Source organism: Dermacentor albipictus, chromosome 3, assembly GCF_038994185.2.
Source record: "Dermacentor albipictus isolate Rhodes 1998 colony chromosome 3, USDA_Dalb.pri_finalv2, whole genome shotgun sequence".
Lineage (NCBI taxonomy): Eukaryota > Metazoa > Arthropoda > Arachnida > Ixodida > Ixodidae > Dermacentor > Dermacentor albipictus.
This window is the reverse complement of record NC_091823.1, coordinates 127,499,494-127,522,960: the sequence shown is the minus strand read 5'-3', so window position 1 is coordinate 127,522,960 and position 23,467 is coordinate 127,499,494. Positions and strand designations below refer to the sequence as shown.

The window sequence follows — 23,467 nt, the reverse complement described above, 5'->3', positions numbered from 1 at the left end:
ATCCAGCTGTTTTCTGATGCAGCTTTGTGGCAGAAATACCCATCAGTTAATTCAAATGCGATTAATAAACACACCAATTAATCATTGTATGAAGCCTGCTTTTTGTCTGAACAATCAAGAAACTAATTTACATATGTGCGCGCAGTGTAATGAATGTTCTGTTGGAAAATTATTTATTTCTGCGATTTTTAAAAAAACATTTTCAGATGCGGTTTTATTTTTTATGGCATGTGCAAGGCTGTCCCTTGATTGGTGCATGAATTTTCAGTGGCCTCTTTTTTTTATTATGCTCATCGAATTGACTGCTCATGAAGAGTCATTGTTTTACATAGTGACTGACCAGTCTGTATATGGGCCAGCGACAACTGCTTGTGTTATGGGTAGTACGAAAGACCTCCAACCTTGTATGGGTGCCTGTTAGGCTTGTGTCCATTTGAAAAGAAACGCGAAGCAATCTGTCTGCATTGCAACGGAGGCACAGGATTTTGCTAATTTGATGACCAGAACGTTTGTCTATTATCAATTTGCCTGTGAATAAAGAAATGGCTAATGCCAGTGCCTCATAGGATGAGAAACATATCAACTTCCATGCTTGTACATGTGCCTTGGTTTTGCACATAGTTTTGTGTATTTGTTTTGCAGCTCTGTTTCCTGAGAGCATAGATGCATGATTGTTCTGCTTTTGTGCTTGTTGATTGCATGTAAGTGTACGTTCGGTGAGATGTACTCGGTGCATGTAACTGTACACTTGGCAGATGGTGCTGCGTTCTGCATGCGCCCAGTGTATGTACTTGCTAATTACTGCAGCAACAGTTGCTTGAAAAAATTTTGCACAAGACTTTGAAAATATGACATAGCGTTACGGTTGAGGCTGTATTGCTGAACAACTGCCTTAGGTTATAAATTCACTTCTTCACTGCGTCATGTTTAAGGCAGTGTCTCACTCTAGAGGAAAGTAAGTGTTCTTGAGTGCACTTCCTCGCACATATACTGTTGATCCTGAATATATTGCACTCGAAGGGGATACAGTAGAACCTCGTTCATATGTTTGGGAAAAAGACGTGAGAAAAAAAAACTTACTAACCGGGAAAGCGTACAATCCCAAGTAACTAAACAAAATTTGACAGACCAAACTTTTGTTGACTTCTACATAACGCCAAGCGTTGCGGTCAAGACGGCAACGCGCTTAGGTGGCCCGAGACACATTTTGTTGTTTTCCTGTTGTGTGATGTATTAGGAGGGGGATGGGAAACCGAAAAGAAATCGAGCTGGTGGGTGACGTGGGTTGCCGCCATCGAAACGAAATGTGATGCCCACATCGTGCTGCCTGCAGCAGGGAATGGCAGCATGTTTGGATTATCGCCTACTAAAAGCGTGCAGTACGCTACCAATTGCACCAGGCACCACGCGCTGTGAAAGAGAGAGGTGAAGATGCTTATCGCAATAGGTTTGGTGGCAATAGCTGTGAATGCGGTATGCAACGACCCAGTGGGAGATGAGCTGGTACTGGAGTAAGAAACTGTGCACGCGGACGTTTTCACATGAGACGGGCGGCTATACGCTGTTCTCAATTTTGTGCTCCTAGGGTCTTGTTCGCATGGGATCTAGTGAGTGGAAAACGTATATGATCGCAGTGTGAAGCAGGGAATAGCGTCGTGTTTTGGTTATCGCCTATTAAAAGCATGCGCTACGCTTCCGACGGGTACCATGTGCTGTGAAATAGATGGGTGAAGATGCTTGTCGCAATAAGATTGGGGGAGACAGCTGTGACAGCGCCGACGTTTTCATGTGAGATGGGCGGGCGAGTATTGCGGTGAAGCTGCTGCGGTGGGCAGCTGTATACTGTTCTTGGTCGCATACAACTTGTGCATTTTCTTGTTTACATGGGATCTAGTGGCCGGAAATGCATCTTACAATTGCAGTTTGGTGGTGTACTGAACTATGGTGCCGAAAAATTTTGTTCTCTGGGAACGTAAGAATTGGTCAAAAATTAGCGTAGCAGATGTAGTGTGCGGTGATCTTGTTAAAATCAAACTGTAATGTACATTTCCACCCAAGGGGAGGTTGGGGTTGGATTCTTTTTTGGGCACTTGCGAAGTGCTAAAATGCCATTCGCATTAACTAATGGCTGCAGTTTCAATGAGCCACCCATATTCACAGCGAGCGAAACGAAGAGCATCCTGCCTCATTTTCCTCCACGGCATCTGGTGACCATCAGATTTGATCTCTTGTTTGACGGCATGTGCCAACACAGTGCCATTTCAAGTTTGTTGCTGTTAAATATATCCAACGAAGTAAGAAGCGATTGTGTCTCCATTAGGAGGAGCGTACTTGTGCAAGGTGCACGGACCGGCACAGCGTTTATTATATTGAACGTAGCAGTGAACGGGAATTCGACGTAGGTGCAATACACTGCTACACCTTTGCATGGGACTTTCAAGGAGATTTTCCAGCCGTTGGACACAGACAAAACTTCAATATATCTGGGATTGACTGTAGTTTGACCTACATAAGATGGTGGACGTCGCCCTGAATATGGAAAGAAAGAGCAGTGCATGAGCAAGTGCCGCTGCTTACCTGCCATCTCCTCCTTACTGCATCCTCTCATAGAAGATGCAAACTGGCTAATATATTTTCTCAGTCTGAATGCTTGGAATTTTTGCGCTCATGATGCCCGCAAGACTTGAGCCCTCTGAGGTCCAATCCTCCTCCTGTTTTTTTTTAGCGGCTCAATTCATGCTGGCCCAAAAGGTTCAATTTTGTTGTGATAGTGACAAAAAAAAAAAAAGATTGCTGGTGAGCATCTGATGTTCTATGCTAAAGCTGTTAAAGTAAGAATACATGCCACACATAAGCCGGTAGTGCAAGCCTCTTGTATGTGCACTGGCAATTCGGTGCAGCATTGCGGCAGCTTGTTGTAATTGCTGCACCCGGTAGGATGCCCGATTCAGCTGGTGTATTTCATCATTCGCTCATTCTGGAAGGTGACAAAAGTGCACAGCAGATTGAGCGGTTGCTTGATGGTGCGTTGTAACTGTTCTTATGATGGGTGTCGGAGTGGAAGGTGACACCGGTAAAAGTTGTTGTTAAAACTACCCGCTTGATTTGCATGCACATCTAGCCTTGGAGGGTCATGGGGTGTGCACTGTTATGGACAAATGAGACACAGACAGGTTAACAGAATATGGTTGTTTCCCTTCTGAACACTTCGTGCGACGTCAGCACGATATTGTGCTGTAAGCTTAAGACCTCCACTAGCTTTGGTAGCAGGACAATTGGGATTACGAAATCGCACGCTCGCATTTTACTCGTAAGGAGATGTTCAACTTTACAATTTCCCTGCATGCGTTCCATTTTTCCATGATAGTACGTACTGTCATGAGCAACATGGGAGGGAACACTTTGTTTTTAGGCAATAATGAGTCGTGATCTGTGGATACGAAGCAGTCATGTTGATGTGTGACAAATGGCTTTCACATAGGAGATTTAGTCTCGTAGGACAGTTTTGAGTGTTCCCTATCACATTGCTCAAAAGTGTATGTATGAGACAGATGTTTGCAGGTTGTGTACACAAAGCCCTTTTGTACAAAGGGTGGCTACTTTGTTGTATGTGACAAAAAGTGTTTGCTTATTATTGTTTGCTGTGCCGGCGCTGCATGGACTAACAGCCGTCTTCCACCAATTGCTTTCTGCACGCAGTGTCTTCTTTGTCAAAAAATAATAATAATAAAGCAGGAACTTGCGGGTGTACTGCTTTGGGAGTGGGATATGCAGTTAGCAGATTCCTGGGTGTATTGTTGGTAGGGGGGAGAAAAAAAAGAAAGGAAAGGCGACAGAACGTTCATCTCTCGCTGTTGAGGCAAATCAAGCGAGCGGGGGTGTCTGTGGTCCTGCTCGCAGTTGCTGAATAGCGAGGACAATGGGGACAAGAGTTTCCGCAGGTCGCAGGATCTGCTCATTCAGCAGCTGCTCAAGGCCGAGTCGCCCGACAAGGTAATGACCGCTCCCCGTTCTGACCCACTTCTGGACGCAGCCAGCATGCTCGCAGTCCTCCCTCCTCCCCGTCTTTCTCTCTTCCCTCTCACCCTCTGCACGTGGCAGTCCAGATGGTTGGGGAAGCCCACTGTACGCTCATTTGAGGTGAAACTGGCATGGTCCTCTGGAACAATTGTTTTTGGTTGCATAATCTCACTGTGTAGGCAAGAGGGGCCATAGCAGACGCAGTGGTTGATGCGAGAGTTCCCCATGGGCATGTTTCCCATCAGCACTGATTTTTATGTCCCATTGAGAGTATAGGAAGCAGAAGTGTGACAAGTTGCTGCACCTCCCACTACAGTCACTCGGCCCACGACGTGCTGTATGATGTATAAGTGTAGGTACTATAGTATTACCCAAAGCTGTTGGTCAGGATGGTGACCTGATAAGACTGGTAGCCAGAGCAGAAACTAGGTTTAGGGCTCTGGTGATTGCTGAATCTTGAGCCGCTGTGATATGAATACTCGTCCTAACTTAGTAGTCTCCTTGCATTATCTTGTTTGCTGGATTGCGTGTCTTGGAAGAGCTATTTGCCCTAATTTCTGGATATTTAGAGTGCGTGCAAACACTAAATAAGCGAAGGATTGAGATAGATTGAGGCTAGTAATTTGCAGATATCTTGAAAGAATGTTAATAATTTTATGCTTGTAGCCACTTAATTTGGCATTGAGTAAAGCAATGTGCACTCAATTTGCTGTTTTGAGCCATGCAGCATGGCACTTTGTCTAGGTTTACCTATGGCACAACAACAGAACTGTTATTTCCACTATTTCCACAACAGGGCAAGTGTTTAGCTTTTTCAATTGATATGGGCCGGGCTTGGTTCCTCTGTCAATTCCTCGTTTTATCATACCACATTGGAGGCCCCTTATGTGGCGGTCACAAATCTGCATCATTGTAGAGGGCCATTATTGAAGGTATCTGAAATTCAGTGTATCGGATTACGCTGACTTTAGGAAAGCCATAAAATTTGTGTCCCGTGGTACTAGACGTGGGGTTGCAGTTGCGTAGGGTTGACTGTTGCGCGAGTTTGTATATGGTAGGATTGGAAGACGCAGATGATCTGACTGTGCTATATGCAGCACCGGTAATTATTAAAGGGCCCACGGAGAGGTGTCGATGCACTAATATGCAGTACAAAGGTGCCCCCTTCTCAACCTTGGGATACAGACAAGGCACACGGGCATGTATATTAGACATTGCATTAGCTCGTCAATCACTTTGCGTATGGTCCAGTGCTGGAACATGTTCATAGCTATGCGACAGTTTCAAGAAAAGTAAAAAAATAAAGTTTGCGGAAGAAAGCTGTGCCGTCAAGCCCCTGTTAGTCTTGTGTTCAAGTATTGGAGACTTGAAACAAGAAAGGTTTGAAAGTTACAGTGCCAATGGGAAGTGTGCCCTCTTTCTTTTTAATTCCTGCTGCTGTTTCTTTAGCTCATGCTGAAGGTGGATGCCCCTTAATATTTGTAGAACAGCATCATCTTTTGCACTGCACAGTAGTTGCCAAGCGCAACACTCTGTTTTGTTCATTTTGATGCCTCGTTTCTATAGCACCCCTCGCACCCCCCCATCAAAAGAGCACAGAGAAACCAGACATTGCAGCTAGCACTGAGTCAGCCCTGCATGATTAGCTTTCGTATTTTAAAGAACCTTTATCACCCATGCCACGAACTGTACACTAAGGCCTGTGCAGCCTGGGCTGCCTGGTAAAGTTGGCAGGGCACTGTCTTGACTACAGGATGCTGCTGTATAACAAGACATGAGCCTATGCCCAGGTCTTTAGGCATAAGATGACCCATTCATATTGCCATAATGCCAGAGTTGTAGATGTGAACAGAAGTTTGAAGTGCCTTGTGACTGTACCTAACTTAATGCTAGCTTCCCATTGGGTGTACCACAAGCAAACCAAACCATAATGTGTTAAACATTCTTACATTCCTGGAATGTTTCTGTGAAAAAAAAAGGGGGGGGGAAGGGTAGGAGTGATCTTGCAGTTATCTTTTTTCAGCACATAAGTAGGGGGTAGGTCAGTGATTGAAATAAGAGGTCCATGTGTTATGGTGGAATATGATGTCAAGGGATGAAGCCAGTGCTAGCAGTTTCTATACGTGCCCACTCTTTTCTGTCCTAATAGTAATACGTGTGAAGCCAGGCTTTCCGTTGCGCATGTGCGGCATGGTGCGTGATGCCACTTGTTCTAAAGTTGCACGTTGGGTTTGTCGGTATATCATGATGGAGGCAGAAGGCGTGGCGCATCAGAAACAGGACAAAAGAAGAACACAGATGACACACACGTTTGGCGCTGTGTGTGTGTGTGTGTCATCTGTGTTCTTTGTTTGTCCCGTTTCTGATGCGCTACACGTTTTGCCTCTGCCACTTGTTTGCCGTTTTGTTGGGAAGAATGCACAAATCACAAATATAACATTATGACTTAGTTTCTGGAGCCAGGTGCACCCTTTGTCCTAATCGCCTCTGTGTTGCAGACCAACTCGTAAGCTGGTCTGCGTTTTGTGTGATGAAGAGCAGTACCACGTTGTGCACGTCTAGATGTCTGGTGCGCAGTCACCGTCACTCTGACTAGCGTTGCATCTTTGTGCATGTTGTCTTTTAAGCCAACGGTCATGTTGCTGCCTGCTGCATGTTATTATTTTTATTCTTTCTGCCACTGTGGCATGCTTCTCAGTTTTTGGAAATGAACTGGCCATTTGTTAATTTGATTCAAGGTGCTCCTTTTTTTGTTTTGTGTGTTGCAATTGGTGCTGTTGTCTTGATGTTTCTTCATGCGTTCTGAATTGAAACACTCCATAATGGCATTTTTTGTGTGCCTTTGTGTGCCTTTGGTTTCTGTTTCTGTGTTCTTGATGTTAACTTCTCGTTTCGGAGGTGGCACGTGGTGTGTGTGTGTGGGCGCCAATGTGGTTACATTTATGTTCCTGTATGTGCCTGTCAAGTATTTTCTTTTTCTTGTTTTGGTTTTTGTGTTGCACAAATTGGAGCTGTGTGGTGACGTGTCCTGTATCAGCATTTCTGATGGTTCCTGCATGTTTTTGGATGTTCTGATGAGTGTGTAAGGCACTGTGCATGTAATCGGGATTTTCAATTCGAGCTGTAAACTTGATTATTTTAAAGCAACACTGACTTGTATGTTTAAATTTGTAGAATCTTGACCATATGTTCCTAACATTTAAGATATTTTAGTTTGAAACGAAATTTGGCCATGATGAGCTAGCGCCATCGACATCATTATGTCATGATACGGGGCACACTTTGCGGACGTTTAACAATTAGGCTAAGTACAGTGACATTGCTCTTAAAATTACTGAAGTGCCATGCACATTTCTTATGGCTGTGCTTGTGTGTAGCAGCCTCAGCAATTGTAGGAAAGGAACAAGCCAATGTGTCGTGACTTAACAATGTGGCCATTCGCTGGGTAACGAAACTGAAATTGGTTCACTGGAAGCAAATGTTCTGGAAATGATTAAGTCGTTCTGAAATGTCACAGTATTTTTACCAGGGTTTAGATAAAATTGGGGAAGAAACAGTGACAAGTCAAATATGCCGTGCGAGTTGGAAAATGCATTGGACCTTTTTTGAGAGGCCCTTTCTTTCTATTTTTAATGGGTTTCTTTGGCTTTGTCATGTTTGAGTTGGTCTTAGCATGACTTTCTTTCTGTGACTGTACGCTCTGTATGCTCTACACTTCTGAATGTGAATGTTTCGATGCTAGGTATAGCAAATTGGTGGTAATTGGGCACATTCAGAACCTTTTCTTTTTTCGTTCTTATTGAAACACAACTGAGCAAATCGCTTGTGCTTGCTAGCTCAGAGGCTTTTTTGTGCTCATGTTTTCATACTTTTGCAGGGCATGCAAATTTTATGTTCGCTTTGTTTTGCTTATGAGAAGGCGTAGGCTTGCTTGTGTCCACCTTGCTGAGTGATAGAAGCACTGTGCAACTTTTTTTTTTATGCTTCTTCTTTTGGGAACTGGGTTAGGTGCTTTTGTAGGTTAGGGGGGCAGATATTTGGTGCCCTGCTGTCATAGCGTAGTTATGTAAAAATATATGCGGGCTAATTATTTGATAATAAAATGTTACTGTTAAAACTTCTTCATTTCGTGTGGCCCTCTGCAACAGGATTCAAAAGTATGCTCTCAAAAAGAGGGATATAATAACTGCACATACATAGATGTTTTCTCAACAGTACTGTGAAAAAATGATTTCCCGAAAGGGAAGAAAATTGCTTCAAAGGGGCCCTGTACTTTTTATCGAAGTTGAGAAAGGCATTTGAAGTGAGAATATGCTATTCCAGAAATACTTTGCTGCGAAAAGTACTTCAATTTGCTAGCAGAAGCGGAGTTATTGGCAATCAAACGCGGCCTCCGCTGTGCTCCCGTTCCTCCTTCAATGCCTTGCACTGTGAAGTCCACGGCGGAGTGGGGCGTGCCCACAACGCTCCACCTTCTAAGTGTCACCGTGGTGCACAATTAAAATTTCATTTTGAGTGTTACTGTAAACGCCACTACTCCCGATTTTGGTGCCTACGATGCTCTAAACATAAGGCAAACGCGGTGCCCCTCAATGAGCTGCAGTGTGCTTAGCCAGTGGACTCGTGGCGGCTGCTGCATCTACGCTACATAGCAGGCCGCAGCTACCATTAGCAGCTGTGTATGGGAATCCACTTTATTACGAAATAAAGTGCCCAGAAGAGAATGAGGAGCAGGTTTTGTTGAAAATAGAGCATTTGGGAGGAAGTGACTTTGCACTCCGCTTGCACGCTCCACGCACCACGTAAGGCAGCAAAACTTGGCCGAGATGTTCACAGCATCACAGCAGCATATGCTACTTGCAGGCTTTGTTATTTCACCAAGCCCGACGGGTGGTTCAGGACCCCTTTAAGTAAAGCACCAGAAGTATTGTGCCCCATTTCTTATTAGTCACGCTTGTGGATTATCCAGGTAATGCAAAACTGCACCAAAATGTGGCCCTTTTTGATGATTTAGCTTGCATGGCTCACGATTCACGATTCAATTCGACAGTTATTTTTTTGTTGTTCAACTTGAAAAGCATTAGAAACACAAATGCTTTGCACCACTGTGAAGTGACTAAAGATGGCAGAGGTTTTGCTGAGGGATGAAAATGCAAGGAAAAGGATGCAGATGACATAATTGTAGCTTGACTGCGTGTAGTTTATGTCCATATTATAAATGTGTAGATGACAGGTGCAGTGAGAACAACGACGTCAGCGCTTGGCCACGGGTCATCTGCATCCTTGCATTCCTATTGCTCAGTGCATTCCACTCAACATGTACAACCAAATGAATCAATCAATCAGTCAAAAACCAATCAGAAGCTCTAGAGGTAGAGGTCGTTTCTTATAGCAAAGTGACAGTTCTGCTATGCTCTTGTGAAACTCTCTGCCCCCGTCTACATCCCTCTGGCCAAGTAGCATAGAATCTTTGCGCTGTCTTTCAGCCTGAGGGTGCAGAAGAAGGCGGCACCAAGCGCAAGAGCCTCGAGGATGGGCCGGAGGCTGATCAGGCACCCAAGCGCCCCAACATGACAGGCACACGACCGCCGACGGTGAGTCCTGCTAGTCTTTCTCACTTCTCAACTCTCCCTTTCTCCTAATCCCCCTCTCCCCTTATTCATTGCCTTTGCATCAAATGGGGTATTCAGAGGAGCGGTGTTCTTTTCCGCCCTAGCAAGGTACATGCTTCAGAAGGGCCTATTATTAAAATTTACCCTTGGCTTCCATTCTTCAGAATGGAACAAAACAGGTCAGCATTGGCAGTACCGAGTCCTAGTATGTTTTGCCGCTCACATTTGCGTGTGCTGTTTTGGCATGCTTGCATGTAGCATGCACCCCTTCCAGTACTTGCAGTAATGGCACTACGAGTTCTACACAGCTTTTGTCACATATTGTTTGTTTTGGGTTAGAGGCTGCAGTGCGTGAAACTTTTTGTGCATAGCAGAATGCTTGATAAGTGCTGTTTAGCCGTTCTAAAGGCTGCAGAATAGTGTGTGGAAACATCTGGCACATAAGGGATTTGCAGATCTTAGGATATAGAAAAGTAAGCATCATTCAGAACTAACCCCCATATTCTAGAACGTTCCTCCACTCAACACTCCACCTTGATTCGAGAAAGTAGATGGCAGCGTCAACCCTCGACAGAAGGGGTCACTTTGCTTCATGACCGCTCACAACAATTCTTTGGAAGTGTAGTCTTTTCTTCAGTCAAGGGGCGGGCACTGTGCTGAACTCAATAGAGTGGAAGAAGAGCTTGGAGTAGAGCATTGTTTGTGAATATGGGCGTTAGTGCCCGAGGTGCCTTCTTTCTTCATCCTTGGCGTGCCATGTTACCTTGAATCGGAACTAGACTCTTAAAAACTTGCAGAACATTTGTATGCCGCTGTGCAATGACTGCATGAGGTGTAAAACAATACGCTTGTGCATGGTATGTGACCTGTTCAACAGCTGATAACAAGTCCAATCCATATAGCTTGTAGTTCGTAATGGACTCCTTTGTTGGCGGCTCTGCACTTCCTGTCATACACGTGGATGTCCTTGTTTGCAAATAAAAGAATCTCTCCTAAGGTAACCGCACCTTGCCACTGTCATTACATACTGTTTGTGGGCCTTGGGTCGTAGCTGCAGCAATTGCGTGCATGAGAAAGTCCTTTAAACAGTGACTCTTGCTCTGTGCGGTCACTTTGCCTGTGTCTCTCTTCGTGGCTGTTGTCATTGAAGGGGCTAACCTGTCTGAAAAAGATCGCTACCAAGTGGTGCTGAAGGCAAGCTGAAGTTTATCGCTGGCTTACGTTAGCTTTGCGATTTCTTCAAAAAGGTCGTGATCCAGATGACCCCTATAGTGCAGCTGCCTCTGCAGGGCTATGTTCAGTGCTCCCACTACCATGATAGCCAGCATTTGCAAGCCATGTTGTTACTGACTGCACTGCCTGTGTTCTTTTCCACTGTCTGCCTAACCCCTGGCTTGCCCGATTTTCCCGGTTCTGTCCACTCTCTCGATTGCCTTGACTAACACAGCCGACAGGGTCCAGCTTGTGCTTTTTTTTTTCTCCCTTTATGAAGAGAGCACACCTGTCGCATGCCGAGCACATTAATCTGGCATGCTCAGTCATGCAAGAATATGTGTGCTCAAGCATAAATGCAAGCTGTCAAGAATAAATTCAGGTGAGTAGTGATTAAATTGAACAGGCCTGTTGATGAGGGGCATCTCAACTTGACTTTTGGAAGGCATGAACTGATTTGGGTATCGTGCCATGTTTGATTTAAAAGGAGTCGATTCGTGTTTCATTTCAGCAGCCCATTTATAACTGACACATAGCTTGCTAAGGAATGCTGGTATTCCGAAGGATAACATTTATGGGTTTCACAGATGTGCACAAATCATCCTAACTTCAAAAAGCTTGCTGTCGTGTGGTGCTTACAGTTGTCTGGGTTACGCGGCGGCATCACTCAACTTAATACAGACTGTACACAGAGATGAAGTAGCGGGTGGCAAGAAGGTTGTCCACCTGACCATACATAGATTGACGTTCAGTCAGCGCCAGTAATCTCGCTGCACACATCTGGATCCGCATCATTCATAGTGCACCAAGTTCTGTAGCGATTCCTAATCACAATTTGTAATTATATTCCCCAGTATGTGGAACTAACATTGCAACCTTCATTAGTAGGGATGAACAGGATACAGAGGCCCCTTCATTAATTAGCAGTGACGTTAGGAGAGTCTTGCAATACGTGTACCGGGGAAAATCGGCAGAAGAACAGGGAGTAACAGTCAGTGTCATCAAATATTGAGGAGATATTTTGCTTGAGAAGCTTGTGACCCTTTATACACACAATACCTCATGACTTCAAGTATACTAGAGAGCTGGAAAAATGCAAACATTATACTAATCTATAAGAAGGGAGCCAAAGAATTGAAGAATTATGGGCCCATTAACTTGCTCTCAGTAGTGTGGAAAATATTCACCACAATAAATTCGAATAGAATCAGGGCAACATGACTTCAACAACCAAGAGAACAGACTGGCTTCAGAAAGGGGTATTCTACAGTGGATCATGTCCATGTCTTCAGTCGGGTAATTGAAAAACCTGCGGAGTACAATCAACCTTTCTGTATGGCTTTCATAAATTATGAAACGGCATTTGATTAAGTAAAAATACATGGTGGCATTGCGTAATCAAGGAGTACAGGAGGCATACATGGATATTTTTTGAAATATCAGCAAAGACACCACAACCACCTTAATTCTCCACAAAAAAAAAAGTGAAAAATATGTCTATCAAGAAAAGAGTTAGACAAGCAAACACAATCTCTCCAATGCTATTCACTGCATGCTTAGAAGAAGCATTGAAGCTATTACACTGGGAAGGCTTAGGAGTGAGGATCAGCAGCAAATATCTAGGCAACTTTCGGTTTGCAGATGACATTGTCCTGTTCAGCAACACTGGGGATCAATTGCAGCAAATGATTGAGGACCTTTGCCGAGAAAGTGTAAGAGTCGGGTTGAAGATTAAGATGCAGAAGACAGTGTTCAACAGCCATGCAAGAGAACAAGAATTCAGGATCGCCAGTCAGCCTGTAGAGTCTGTACACGAGTACGTTCATCTAGGTCAATTACTTGTAGAGGACCCTGATCATGAGAAGGAAATTTACAAAAGAATAGAGATGGGTTGAAATGCACATGGCAAGCCTTACCAAATCCTGACTGGGAGCTTACCACTCTTGTTGAAAAATGTACAGTCATTGCATTCTACTTGTGCTAACATATGGGGCTGATACTTAAGAGTTTAACGAAGAAGATCGAGAACAAGTTAATGGCTGTGCAGAGAGCAATAGAACAAAAAATGTTAGGCATAACATTAAGAGACTGAAAGGAAAGTGATGTGGATCAGAGAGCGAACAGGGATATTCAATATGCTAGTTGAAATTAAGAGAAAATAAAAAGGAGCTGGCCAGGCCTTGTAATACGAAGGGCCGATAACTGGTGCACCATTAGAGTTACAGAATGGGTGCCAAGGGAAGGGAAGCATAGTAGAGGACGGCAAAAAAAATTAGGTGAGGGTATGAAATTACGAAATCTGCTGGTGCTAATTGGAACTAGCTAGTGCAAGACGAGAGTAATTGGAGATCACTGAGAGAGGCCATCATCTTGCTGCGGACATAATAATAGGCTGCCGCTGGTGATGATGTGGTACCATCAACCTGCGTCAAATTTGAGCTGTAGCACTCGTCCAAAAATTGATGACGCAAGGCCTATCAAGCAGCTGCTGTGTGTTCTTATAAGTGGGCTGTGTCTCATTGCTTTTACATTTGTCACTACTCCCTGCCACCCCCAAGCCCCCTGGATCCCTTGCCATTGCTGATGCATGCTCCTACCCCATTGGTGGTATGTTGCCCTCTGCTGCTTTCTCCTTGGGCCTTTAGCGGTTTGCTTTTCTGTTGCTCATCCCTTCCCCCCAACCTCCCCACCCCAACCTCCTCTCCCATTTCATTTCTGTTTTCAAAAGATTGCCCGTGTCAGTTTCCCAAAGACCTTTGCCCAAAGCATCCACTTCCAGTACCAGCGATTGCCTTCAGGGATCATGCAGGTGAGGCAGGGACAGCCTGGGTTTCAGAGGTGTGCGAATAATAGCAGTGGAGTGTAAAATAAGCCAAATATGAAATGAAGAACGATTGCACCAAATCAAATGCAAATCTAATACTTTCAGAAAGCGGTACATTTACACTTGCGGGATTTACGGTTCTGCCCTACCGATTTGATACTTCGGTGTGTGGGGGGGGGGGGGGGGGAGGGGGGCAGCTGCATATTTTAGAACTGTTTTCCAGAGGTACCCACACCAACACAGTTTGTGTGAAGAACATTCAGGCTGTATTTAAAATGTATTCAAAATGACAAATGGCAGGTGTTCAATTTGATGATTGAATCAAATGTTGCAATGTTTGAGATGCTATTCGAAGCTTTCAAATATTCGCACACCTCCTTCCCCAGGGTGATGTGACAGTTTCATGGTGAGAGAGCAGAACAGCACCACTAGTCAGTTTACAGCGCGCTGATTCCATGGTAATTGTGCAGCTATTGCGCGCCTCAGATGTACCTGTTTAAATGCTTACCTATTGTCACTAATCATCACTATTCTATTCAGTGTTAGTTAAGCTCAACTGCCTAATTGCGGCTGCAATAACATGTCAAAAATCTGCACTCATTGTTTGTCCATTGTAAAAACCAGTGCAGCAGTGATTACATGGATGCGACCATCAAGCACGGAGTTCACATTCACATTTGCATTTCTGCTCATCCCGTGAAAAACATGCAAGCGAACATGGCCAGGCCCTGTCCCCTTGTGCTTGCGTTTACCCGAATACCGAACTCGCGAAACGCTATTGCGTTAGTAATCTTCCGGTGTAAAGTGATGGCTGCTAACGTGCAATCCTGGCGCCGATCGGATAGTGCCAGTCCGATGTGCTGCAGCCAGTGTGCTCGTCTACTTGCTTGCAGAGGGACACGATGTCGCAGCTTGACAAATTGCCAGTCGCTACGTTTGCAGTCCACAACGCAACAAAGTCTAATCATAGTGCATGCGAAAAGACCGAGACTGACTCTGACCGCGGAGCTCTCGTCAAAATGGAGCATGTTGTAACGCAAGCAGACGACGCTTGCTGTGTGCCGGAAGTGCTTAAGTGTAGTGAGAAATTGTTCTTGTCCATTCTCTTTCTGTTACTTTCTTTTTATAGAACCAAATTAGCGAACATTCCCTCTATTATGAACGCTATTTTTTCACCATCAAGGTGAAAAAATTATTGACAACGCGCCCTGGGTAGCCAATCGGATAGCTCGCCCACATGACGTCATATGGGGGAATCATGTCATATGGGTAGGGGCTGCTGAAAATTCTGCCGAGCGATGTGCTGTAATCGGCAGCGATTTACATTTTTAAAACCGTATAATAAATTACACGCCTTACGCCGATCACGTCGATGCGTCAATTAATGATCAGAAGGACCTACTCTAACGACTCAGTGCGTTTGTAGAAAATCGTCAAAATCGTTTCAGGGTCCCTTTAACCTGTTCTTGAAGGGCTTGTAAACCTGCTCGACTTTCATTGGAATTTTCATGCATTATTAGTATTAAGATTTCCTCACCTACTCGTGATATTCAGACCGCAAGCAGCAATGGCCAGTAGTACAGTAGAATCTTGTTCATATGTTCAGGAAAAAAAGAAAATGCATAATGTTCGGAAAAGCATATGACCCGAAATCTTTTAAGAAAATTTGGGCAGACTCAACTCTAGTTGACATCTATGAAATACGAAGTGTTATGCGAATTGTTGCAGCACGAGACTCCGCCACACACTATGCTGGTAGTACCTGCATCGGTCGAGACGCACATAGTTGTTTTTGCAGCTTCAGCAAGCTTACAATCACAGTTCTCAAATTTGGCCTGTGTGAGCAGCTTCTTCCGGCAGGACAGTTTGGCAGTAAGTTTTGACATGGCCACTCAGTGAGAATTGTGGCGACGTCAGGTGCCTACATCTCATGCCTATTGCGCAGTGTTTTAAGATGGCAAAGGGAAACCGAAACCAATGCAAACAGGTGGGCGACGCTGGAGTACAATGCCATCAAATTGAAACATGCCGCTTTCTTCACGCTGCCTGCAGCAGGGAACAGCAGCGCGTTTGGGTTATCGCCTATTAAAAGCAGGCAGTACACTTACAACTGCAGCAAGCAGCGTGCGTTGTCAATCAGATAAATGAAGATGCTTATAGCAATAGGGTTGGCTGTGATAGCTTTGAATGTGGCATGCAGTTACCGTAAAATGATTTGCTGGTGTGTGCCAGTGCTTTCGTGTGACACAGGCGGGTGAGTACAGGAGGGAAGCTGCTGCGGTGGACGGTTTCTGTACTTAAATCGCCTGCGCCTGTCGCCTTTTCTTGTTTACATGAAATCTAATGGCTGCAAAATGTACCATATGGTTGGAGATTGGCAATAAACTTGAACGTTGGTGCCAAAAAATCGTGTTTTCCGGGAACATAATAACTGTCGGAATAGAGGTGCAACTGTATGGGTAACTTTTTGTGTTCTTGACTGTGAATATTAGTGCCGGGAAATCGCACAGAATGGGATCATATCGACAAGGTTTTACTGTAGTTCGTTTTACGAATGTTTCAAATGAACCTTAAAGGGACACTAAAGGTTAATATTATGTCAATGTGGACTGTTGAAATGCCATCCCAGAAACCTCGAAACGCTTGTTTCATGCGAAGAAGAGACTTATTTTAAGGGGGGACATGGTGATTAAAAGTTATCATTATTTATTTATGAACCAAACTTGATAAAAATTGGCATGCTTATTTAGTTTCTTCTCCTGATTCTAAAAATGCAGTTATTTTTTCTGTAGGTTCATTATTTCATTACATAATCAAGAAAACAATGTATTTTACAATGTATTTTTTCTTACTACAATAGAGAAATAACCGCTGCACAAAAATAGACAAATGACATATGGTCCAATAGAAGAAAGCACAAGCTTCCCAACATAGGAAGAACTTTTATGATTGGATCAATATTTCCTACCTTATAGTGCACTGAACTCCATTGTTCTGAACATGGCCATGCATTAGTCAGACAAAAGACAAATTTTAAAAACTTTAAACAAAGAAACTTGAAAAACTGCTTCCTATGTTTGGTGCTCCAAACATCTAGCTTCATGCTACAAAAAAAATTAATACTATATCTATGATAGCTACTGATATATCACAGTAAATGTCTTGCTAGGTGGGTAAAATTAGTATTTCGAGAAAATCAAGAAAACAAATAAATGTCACATTTAATTGTGAAGAGTCACAAATGTGTGCACATACACATTCCCAAAACATTAGTAGGCTCCTGGGGCATAGTCAGTTTGGGTATTTGTGCCTCTGTGGCGCTTTTTGAACAAGCACTGCACATTTTCTGCCGATGCACGCTTGTGTTCAGATGCGGCTGATCGGCGCCGGTCTTTCTCCTCCATGCGCTGCATACACTTTTCGCCAGGGTTCATTGAGAGTTCTTGCAAAATGCTTGCCGAGGTTCTCCTGCAGCCAGCATTGAATTTCATGACTGCTTCCGCCACTGCAGCCTCAACGCTGAAGAGTGATGCGTGCTGCTCCTTCGGTGCGAGCGCCCATATTAGCGAGTGCAGGCTTTCATTGTTGTTCTGTGTTTTGCCTCACTGGCAACGTTCAAGCAGCATCTTGTCAGAGAGCCGTTGGTAGATTGGCAGTAATGCCTTGCTTACATGAGCAGGTAAATTGTAGCGGTGCTTTGGCACAGGTTGGCCTTTGGCCTTTGCAGCATTTTGCTGGCACCAGGAATCAGGACCTTCTGGACAAAGGCTATGATTTGAGATGACGTCATTTGATGTTACGTGATAGTAGCTTGCCATCACGGCCTTCTCCATGGCTTCAATGTCACCAGTGTGGGACTTCAGAGCCCATCCATAATACGAGCTCAATTTGTTGACCAAATCTCTAGTCAACCTTCCTCTTCCACCAAGTGGCTCTGAGCCAGGCCCCTTGTGCTTTGACAGGGCATTACGTAGTGCTGTCCCCATCCTCTTATGGACATGGTTGACACAATCCTCTTTGTCAACTTCTATAAAGCCATATACTTTGGCCTCCTTTAGGGCCAAGAAAGTACGGCTGTCACCGTCCGACAGCACAGTTGTGTATCTTAGGCCGTACTTTTCCAGCGATCTTTTGAATAAAATGAGGCCAGCCTCCACCTCCATTTCACCAGCCTTCTTATCCGTATTTTTTTGACACTCATGACTGGCCTTCCATTCTTCGTATGAAGGGTCACCAACTTTTGGTCCACGCTGACAACCGGCACAAAAGTTGCTCAGCACTACGTAGTCCAGGACAAGTCCCGTAAAAAGTTCAATGACGGCGCCGACACCGATGTGCGAACTGTGCCCGCGAGTCATCCAAGACCCGTCGTACGATACAGCAACGTTGCCCGGGTTGCCGAAGTTTAATTGGCTGTAAAGCTGCCCGGGTCGCGGCGGGCGTCAACTTCGTTTTGACGTACCCCTGCCACGTTTTCGTATGCAACCCGCGGTGCGATATATTCATTGTTGCGAAAATATCATTGAACGCAGTTTTCCGATTGCCGGTGCTTTGCATCGCGCGCGCAGCCAGAATATTGACGGTAAACGGATTCACTTTCTGAGTCCCATTCACACGCGGCGAGCTCCACGCTGACGCTTTGTCGCCGCATTTCGAGCATATGAGCACCAGACTTACTGCAAGGCCATATTCGCGCTCCTTCCGGATGATTTTCGCGCTACCGCCGCATGTATTACAGTTCATATGCTCCAGCAGTGCGTTCACCGATTCCAGGCACACCACGGTGAAAACTGTGTCGTCAAGCGGGCCGGCCGCGACATCGCCAGCGGACAAGATCTCCGACTTACGGCTCACTGCTGCGGTTGACGCGAGCTCTTGTAGTTTCTCATCGGATCTCATGTCGATTACCTCCAAATCTGAAGGCGTCAGCATAACGGTGTCACGACGGACGCGGCTGGCGTTTTCGTCGCACCTACTCGTTGTCGCACCACCTAGGCCTAGCACTCGGTCGGCTCCATCAGTTCCGTCGCTTGACGCCGTTGGTGGCTCGTCCTCAACCACTTGCGACGCGGTAGGGCGTTTTTTGAAGTTGTTGAGCATGGACTTCTTCCTTTTCTTTCCATACTTGTGCTTGGAGTCAAACTTTCGGAGCGGAGGAGGCATCGTCGCGCGTACTCACACAACGATCGTATCGAACATGGCGTCTCGCTTGCGCCTCTGCTGCGGCTAGCAGACAGCTCGGGAGTGCGCCCAGCCAATCACGTGGCGTTATCTCGTCATGCGCATGCGACAGCGAATGAGAACGCGCGTTTCACCTATTTTTGCCGCCGGTTTTTGTATTGAACCAGCAAGCCTAACGAAGCGGCAGCGCGCGATATTTGAAGCCGAAACCGCATTCTTTCAAACGAGACCAAGATGGCCGCCCTCAAGGCACTAGTACGCGAGCGCGGCGTCATTGAATGTGTGTCGTTTTCGCGTCGACACACGCGAAAAATCAGGTGCCCGATCTGTTTTTAAATTGTTCGTATGGCTGAAATATGACCTTACGAGATTGGAAACTTGGCAGATAGGGAGAATAATAGATGTAGATTAGAGAAATGCTATTTTCCAAAATTCGTTTTTTTATGATATTTTGGGTCTAAAGACCCGTGTCCCCCCTTAATTAAGAGAAAATGCATTCTGAAGTGTCCGCCTACCTCGAGCGAAGTTAAAATCGCCCGCCCTCCGATCGAGGAGTGGTGACGTCATGGTCTCATAGTGACGTTGCGCCGTCGGTGAGTAAAGCGGCGCCCGCAGACGGCGCTACGGCCATTTTGCACAAAACGTAAACGCGCGGCCAGAAACAGAGCCAAGCCTGCAGAGCCGACAGCAGCGCGAAAGCGGAACTATGGTGGCTAGTGGAAGGAAAGCGCGGGACAATAAGCTGGTTCTTCATTTTACGACGCCAACTTTGACGCTCGTTGCAATGGACGACCCTTACAACGACACATTGGCTCGCGATGCTGCGCCCGACTTCAGTGATTTAAGCACTGATGAACGTAACCTGCTGCTGAGGGCTCGCGCTGCCGGCGGGGTTGCATACTACTACAACGGCAGCTGTATGTCGTGGCTGTACATATTTGCACATTTGTAGCTTTTCCTTCGTAAAAACCAAATTCCGTACGCACCGCCTCGTCTTCAACCTGCAGTTGTTCTTGCGCTTCGGAGAATGCAGGCAAGGCCGACAGAACAGCGCTACAGGAAAGCATTGCTTTGAAAGGCACTCTACACGACTTCAGTAAGTCAGCGTTGCACTCGTAATCCTCTGGACGAAGGTGCAGCGAGCGCACCACGCGATTTTTCGGCTCTGTGCCAACGCGCTGTGGCAGAAGTACGGCACTTAACCACTTCGAACGGAAAGGATCACTCGTTGGCACACAGTGATAAGTAACGTTGGATTCGCCGCTGCAACCGCCCTTGGCCAAGTTCCACGCACCGTTCGCGCATCCCACGACATCACATGGACGTGGCGTTCTCGCCGCTTGTTCCAAGTGCAAGTTTCGCGAGCCAGCAGAACCAGCGCAGCGCGACGCGATAACGAAACAACTGTAACTCCAAAGCGCGTGCAGCGCAGAGTCGAGCGAAAACGAAACTTTTCGACCACCCATACTGCGGAAGGGTAACGTCAAAATGTTATTTTTTCTTAGAATCGAACAGAAGTAGACAAGTAGCATTTTCTTCCGTCTTATAACCTAATGAAATGATCTTTTTAGTACCAGTAGTTGAGTACTAGTGACATAAATTATGATGAGGAGTGCCTTCCTCATCGGGCTAGTACCGGGATGTCGCTGTCAAATGTCATGCAATGATGTCAAATCGTTTCATGCATTTACTTCAATTTCTTGGTTATTACAGTTCTGTTCGCGATTATATTGACGCCTTAGACGTTCTAGAGCATTGCTTTATCACTTTTACTTGACTTCATAGTAACCTTTAGTGTCCTTTTAACAGACTTGCGTACCCCCCTCCCCCCATTCCCTAATTTGGAAAGCATTGGCCAAGTTGTCGGCCATGCTGATGCGAAGTGGTGATTCACGGTGTTGTCCGGTGTGAGTGCCCCCTGTGTGAAGCGTGAGTGTGTGTGGCATTTCTTCCCGTGCATTTTGTGTTGACTGACTTTTGTGCCCTACCCCTTTTTTCTCTCCCCAATTTGTTCCTGATTAGGGAGCAAGCGGCATGTCCCTTAGTCCCGAGATTAAGGTAATTGGGCAGCTGAGGTCCCACAAATTTTGGTGGCCTTTCCCTCCTTGTCCTCCGTGTACCCTCTACTCCTAAGTGTGTTCCTCACTTGCTGTCCGTCCTCCTGTTTTATTTGTTGGTGTCGTGCACTCCTCTATTCTCAGTGTCCCAGTTGGTATCTGCTGTGGCTCCCTACTAAGTCTCTGCCTTTCTGTCTGTGGTGCTCGTCCGCTTGCTTGGTTTTGGGGCCAGTGGTTGCAACCTTGGGTGCCGTCGGGCGTACTGTTCTGTCGGGTGTAGTGCCTCTGTACTGTCCTCATGTGAAGAGTGTGTGTATGGAAAACGTGAAGCCATGTCAACCCACAAGCTGTGCTACCTTAAATTGGAGCACTTCAGCTTTGCATGATATGTGATGTATTACTGTGAAGGGATTTGTGTTAGGCCTGTGGTGCCTGTGCCACCCCTTCGTTTGCGGAACCATGGCAGACATGTCGCGTGATGCATATATTTTTCTTGATAAATTACTGGGGGAACTGTGGCGTTGCAATTGTTGTGCTACCATGGGTCTAGCTATCGTTTGGATGATGGGTAGTACATGGATTTGTCTGATCTTAAAGCTTGCGGATTGAAACGTTCTTGCAGCTCTACTTGTTACACCTTATCCGCCTTTGGTCGCCTTAATTTTGAAGCAATGCTATTTTCTTTTTAAATGCAGAAGGCAGTAAGATTCTGCCTGTTGTAAATTGCTGCATTTAAAACGCAATGTTTTGTTGAAAATTATTCATTTGCCAAGTCGCAAGGCTGTTTGGATCTAGAAGGACAATGTTTGGGCAAAGTAATGTACTAACCATCATTTCCATGCTGTTTGAACCATCATGCTTGTGGCTCCCAGATGCATTAGCACCGTAGGTCTTTGTAGCAGTGTCAGTTGGGAACTCTGTGGTGTGACGGACAGTGTGATCAATTGCATGCAGTCATCGCGTACCAGGCCCGAGTGATAAAGAGTTAAGGATGTTGTGAAGAACTAGGGTTTTAGAGCATTCCACATCACCGACGGCATGACCTACCCCAAAGATTTGGTGCCGTCTGATAGGTAGAAACAAAAGGTTTAATGGATGGTGACTTAAGCCGAATAGTGTTGAAACAAAACAACTGATCGGCACAATAATGACTAAACACTGATAATTCTCAATGTGAGATGAGACTAAGCAAAGGCTGGTTTTACCGTGTATTATTATTATATTATTATTATTAATATTATTTATTTATTTATTTATTTATTTTGCTGTTACATTGGAGGACAAGTAGCATGGGCAAATTCATATAGAAGCATGCAGTCTGAGCATTTCCATTTTCGCTTTCCTCCTGCGCTGTGCTGGCATCTGTCAGCAGTAATTATTCTTGTGTAAATTTTGCAAGGTGGTGTATGTTACTGCCCAATTCAAACAAAAGCGTACCCTTGTTTGTCTAGCTGGGATGGCCTTTGCGATTCACATCTATCTAGTGCATCCATGCGCCGCGGCTGTCTGGCTAGCTGAGCTGGGAACCCTCTCCATCTATTTTCATCCACACTCCTTTTGACACCAAAGAATCCTGGGTATTGGTTAAAATTGACCTGCATGGCAAATAAAATGAGTCATAATAGGCGTGATTGTGCCCTGTGCAGATTGTGTACTAAACCCAGTGCAGGCTCCACAGCTGTAGAGTCAACTGGCACATAGATTTTATTTATCTGCCTCGTTTGATACTGCGTTTTTCACGGGGGAACATTTCTTTTTTCAATGCTAGGTAGAGGGAGGGGAGTTCCCTTCAGTTTCTTGCACACCTTTTAAAAAATTAATAAGAACAATTCATTTCACTCCGGGTTTGTATGTAAAGTCGTGCATTTCATAATTGTGTCAAACACAGTGATGTCCAAGAGTGAAAATGCAACTTTTTTTTTGGTGCGCTTTGTGAAGTTGGGCAGGAGCTCTGACAAAGCGTATTGCTTAGCTGCGATTTGTAGTTTAATGTCTGAACCATGCTGATTACAGCGCTTGCAAAGAAACATAAGGAAAAGGTCCTACTGTCTTTTGACGTAGTACAGTTGATTGGAATTGCTTTAAAAAAAATTTCACCTCAAAGCAGCAGCCTTCTTCAGTTGTAACCAGTCCGCTCAAACGAAAACGCAGCTGCGAGCTACGTCCTAGTTTTTTGGAGGATCGCGGCACACTAACACAATATTGTGAGTCCCATGGCCATAGATTTTGTCTCAGTATGTTCCCTCATGAGTGACAAAAAGTATAGTAAAAAAAAATTTTTACCTAGAAATAAAAATCCATGTAACACCCAAAACTGTGAGAAATCAAGTGATGGGCAACTCTGGTTGTTTCTCAAACCCCACGCCATATACACACTTCTGTTATAAGACTACTGTGCCGGCAGAACAGCGATAAATACCTTTTCTTTCTGTAAGTCGTGGCCTCCTCGGCTGTTAACGCGCCACGCCATCTGACAACACGGTGGAGGAGATACGTTTACAGTGGAGTTCAGCTCTCTCGGAAAGGGTTGCCTCTCAGCGATGTCTGCATTGACTCCGTTA

General features: G+C 45.2%; 1 protein-coding gene across 17 annotated transcripts in view; it reads left to right on the top strand.

Moving 5' to 3' along the window:
* The window catches only part of LOC135912852 (nuclear receptor coactivator 3-like), a 676,617-nt gene that overhangs the window by 613,123 nt on the left and 40,027 nt on the right, over positions 1–23,467 (top strand). For 11 of the 17 annotated variants that reach the window (XM_070536042.1, XM_070536039.1, XM_070536044.1 and 8 more), the window contains 4 exons: positions 3,901–3,993; positions 9,507–9,614; positions 13,573–13,653; positions 20,872–20,907. In XM_070536042.1, coding sequence (XP_070392143.1) covers positions 3,901–3,993; positions 9,507–9,614; positions 13,573–13,653; positions 20,872–20,907 — 318 coding nt within the window. The remainder of the gene's footprint in view (positions 1–3,900; positions 3,994–9,506; positions 9,615–13,572; positions 13,654–20,871; positions 20,908–23,467) is intronic. The other 6 variants (XM_070536045.1, XM_070536043.1, XM_070536041.1 and 3 more) reach the window with 6 other exon arrangements.